The sequence below is a fragment of the Arachis ipaensis genome, chromosome B05, assembly GCF_000816755.2.
Source record: "Arachis ipaensis cultivar K30076 chromosome B05, Araip1.1, whole genome shotgun sequence".
NCBI lineage: Eukaryota > Viridiplantae > Streptophyta > Magnoliopsida > Fabales > Fabaceae > Arachis > Arachis ipaensis.
The window spans coordinates 29,565,020-29,568,219 of NC_029789.2; the positions used below are offsets into that span (position 1 = coordinate 29,565,020).

At 38.1% G+C, this 3,200-nt stretch overlaps 1 protein-coding gene across 1 annotated transcript in view; it reads left to right on the top strand.

Moving 5' to 3' along the window:
* LOC107643466 (TORTIFOLIA1-like protein 4) overlaps positions 1–3,086 on the top strand; it is a 3,693-nt gene extending 607 nt beyond the window's left edge. Inside the window, 5 exon segments of the mRNA XM_016347119.2 lie at positions 1–338; positions 433–544; positions 1,012–1,571; positions 2,037–2,518; positions 2,648–3,086. The exon segment at positions 1–338 is cut by the window's left edge and continues 16 nt beyond it. Of these exon segments, the coding sequence (XP_016202605.2) occupies positions 1–338; positions 433–544; positions 1,012–1,571; positions 2,037–2,518; positions 2,648–2,660 (1,505 nt within the window). The 3' untranslated portion in view covers positions 2,661–3,086.

The following is a 3,200-nucleotide window of genomic DNA, read 5'->3' on the forward strand; positions in this document are numbered from 1 at the left end:
TTGCCGCCGCCGTCGAGGCTGCGCCGGAGCCGGACGCGGAGGCACTTCGGCGTAGCGCGATGCCGCGGCTCGGGAAGCTCGCAAAGAGCGAAGTCTGCAAGGCAAAGGCCGCGCTCCTGGTGCTGATTGGAAGCGTTGTCGGCGCCGGCGGTGCGTCGAGCAGCGGCGTGCTGAACTGGCTAGTGCCGTGCCTGGTGGAGTTCCTGAGCAGCGAGGACTGGACGGTGAGGAAGGCAGCGGCGGAGGCGCTCGGTAAGGTCGCTACGACGGAGAGAGATTTGGCGTCGCGGCACAGGGCTCTGTGCTTGGATTCCTTGCAGAATCGTAAGTTTGATAAGGTATTGTTAAAAGCTCTGAAGATGCAGGAATTTGAAAAGAAGATAAAAGAAAATGTGAATGTTGATTGTGATGACTGTGGTGATGTTTTTGCAGGTGAAAGTTGTTAGGGAATGCATGAATCGTGCGTTGGAGATGTGGAAGGAGGTAGCTGATGATACATCTGAGGATGCGTTTTCTCCTGCTAAGTCTACATGTTCTTCATTTGGTAAGTGTAGAAAGCTTATCTTGCTTTTCAAAATATTCATCTTTCTAATTTTTAAGTAATGCTTCATTAGGATTTGGTATGGTAATTAAATTATTGCAACCTATCTGCTGTGTGTGATTTTCATGTTATGTTTTTATTTGTTCCGGCTTGGGCTTAACTGTGGGTTTAAAAATTTCGATTGACTTGTTGAGACATGAGAGTCATTGGTGGTGAAAAATTCAGGGATGCATCTTTCTTAAACCTTTTTCTTTTTCAATTTTAAATTACTTTTGCCACCTTTTAAGAGTACTCCAATAAAGACTTAATTAGCTTCATTTCAAAATTAGAAATAAGGTAAGATCTTTATTCATCTTATTGCTTTTATATTTTCTTTATGTTAAAGTGTTTTAACCATTCAAGGGTATTAGAGGAATGATTCGATAATGAAATATGCTAATCATTCTTAATTCTGGGGGTTTTCCTTATAGGTCCAGATGATAGTAAAGGCCATTGTGTCAATTTTGGCTCTAAATTTTCTCAACCGAAGAAGACAGTCCCTGTAAACAGGTCCCCTCCATCTACACATTCATTCGCATCTTCCGTAGAAAGAGAGAAACCTCTGAAGAATAATAACAAGGACTCAAGAATCAGGATATTGCATCAGCAGGATGACAACAAATTCTCAGATGAGAAACTTGTAACTCCAGTCTCAAAGTCCCCCAATTCGAAAGTGTCTAAGGAAGATGTCATTAAGACGTGTGATTTTGAAGTTTCTAAACCACCCCGAAACCAAAATGTTGTGAACTCAAGGCAAGAGATAAAGCGTGCTCTCTTTAGCAAGACTTCTGATGAGAAAGTTCAAAAATCTAGCGGTTTGAAATCACGTGTTGTTCCATGTTATGGGGATGAAAATATTGAGTCAGATGTTACTGTCAACAATGTAAATGAAGTTTGTGAGAGCCCACAAGATGCTGAGGATTTGTCATTGATTCGTGAACAACTTTTGCAAATCGAAAACCAGCAATCCAATCTGCTAGACCTCCTCCAGGTATAGTATTGTGAATTTGTGATTTTGAACTACTTCCACTCTGTTAAATATACCTTGCTCATTACTTGTTGAGTCTGTTTATTTGAACATAGTTTTTAGACAGTGTTAGTGTTTAATTAACATTATACTTGATCAAGTAAATTTTTCAACTGAGATGAAATTGTAGTAGTCTTGTTGGGTAATATTCCTTTCTGCCATTTGCCGTGACTGTTTTGCTTCTTCCATCAGACTACTGTTTAATGAAAAAAAAAATCCTTATTTAATTATTTGAACACATGATGGACCTGTTCTACCACATACTATTTTGTCTTCCTTTTACCTTGCAATTTAAGCTATCCATAGCTGAAGTAAACTGCAAATCTGCATTACGCTAACACCCAGTTGCTGTTCTTCGAAGCTTGTAAACATTTAAGGAAGTATATTATATATTTTCTGAGTTACGTTATCCTGTTTTATCTAATATAGAGATTTATTGGAAGCTCCCAAAGTGGGTTGAATTCTCTGGAGACACGTGTAAATGGCTTAGAGATGGCCTTGGATGAAATATCATATGATTTAGCAGTATCAAGTGGAAGGATTCCCAACACGGATGCCACAGAAGACATGTGTTGCAAGCTTCCTGGTTCTGACTTCTTGAGTTCTAAATTCTGGAAGAAGACCGAGACTAGGTTCTCTTCATCGGGAAGCATATCATCACCTATTACAGCAACAGCTGATAAAGCTGATAGCAAACAAATGTTAACTACAACTAATCACAAAAGATTTCAGCATCGTAGGGGTGGATTCTTTGTAAACCCATTGTCAGATGTTGAAAGCGATTCAACCCATTTAGAACAGCATTCACACAAAATGGTCCAAGATGCTGAGAAAGCACAAAGTTACAATGCCAGCTGTTTTGATGGCATTTCACCAGCTGCTTGTGAAGCACTGAGGAACCAGAACATCAGGTAACAATATATAATATTGCTGTTCTCTTTGAATGATATAATTTTCATATTCACCAGTAGTAATGGGAATTACTTTATTACATGTGTCAGATTATAACTTATGATTTTGTATTCCATGTGTTTTTTCAGGTCATCCGTGTAGAGAAGACTGTCTCGATGGCTATTTTTTAACTGCAGCATCACTAATTCGTAGGTGAAAGTGAAATTGTTGAAGCAACTTTGCTGCGTGTTTGTTCCGGTTGCAGTTTCCGGAGACTTGTTATTTCAAGTAATTATTGTTTAGAAAAGGGCTCTTTTCCCTAATATTCTCCATATTGAAGCAGAGGTAGCACTGTAGCAGCTTGTGGTTTCGGAATGCAGAGCATGCGAAAGAGTTTTCTTGATATGTACCATAATCAATATGTCAATCTTTGCCATTGCTAGAAAGGGAGGAAAGGGTGTTTATGCCTTGGATGTGCTTCAAGAAAATTAAATTATAGATGATAATATAAACCATTAACAAGAGCCCCAAAGAAAATAATGGAAATACGGAGGATCAAATAATGGATATGAAATTATGTTAAGATTAGATTGCTCTGAGATTTTATAAATTTGTTAAATTTATAATTAAGTCTCTTATATTTTAAAAGTTTAGTTAGATTTTTACATTAATTTTAAATTTGAAAACTTTTAAAATATAGAA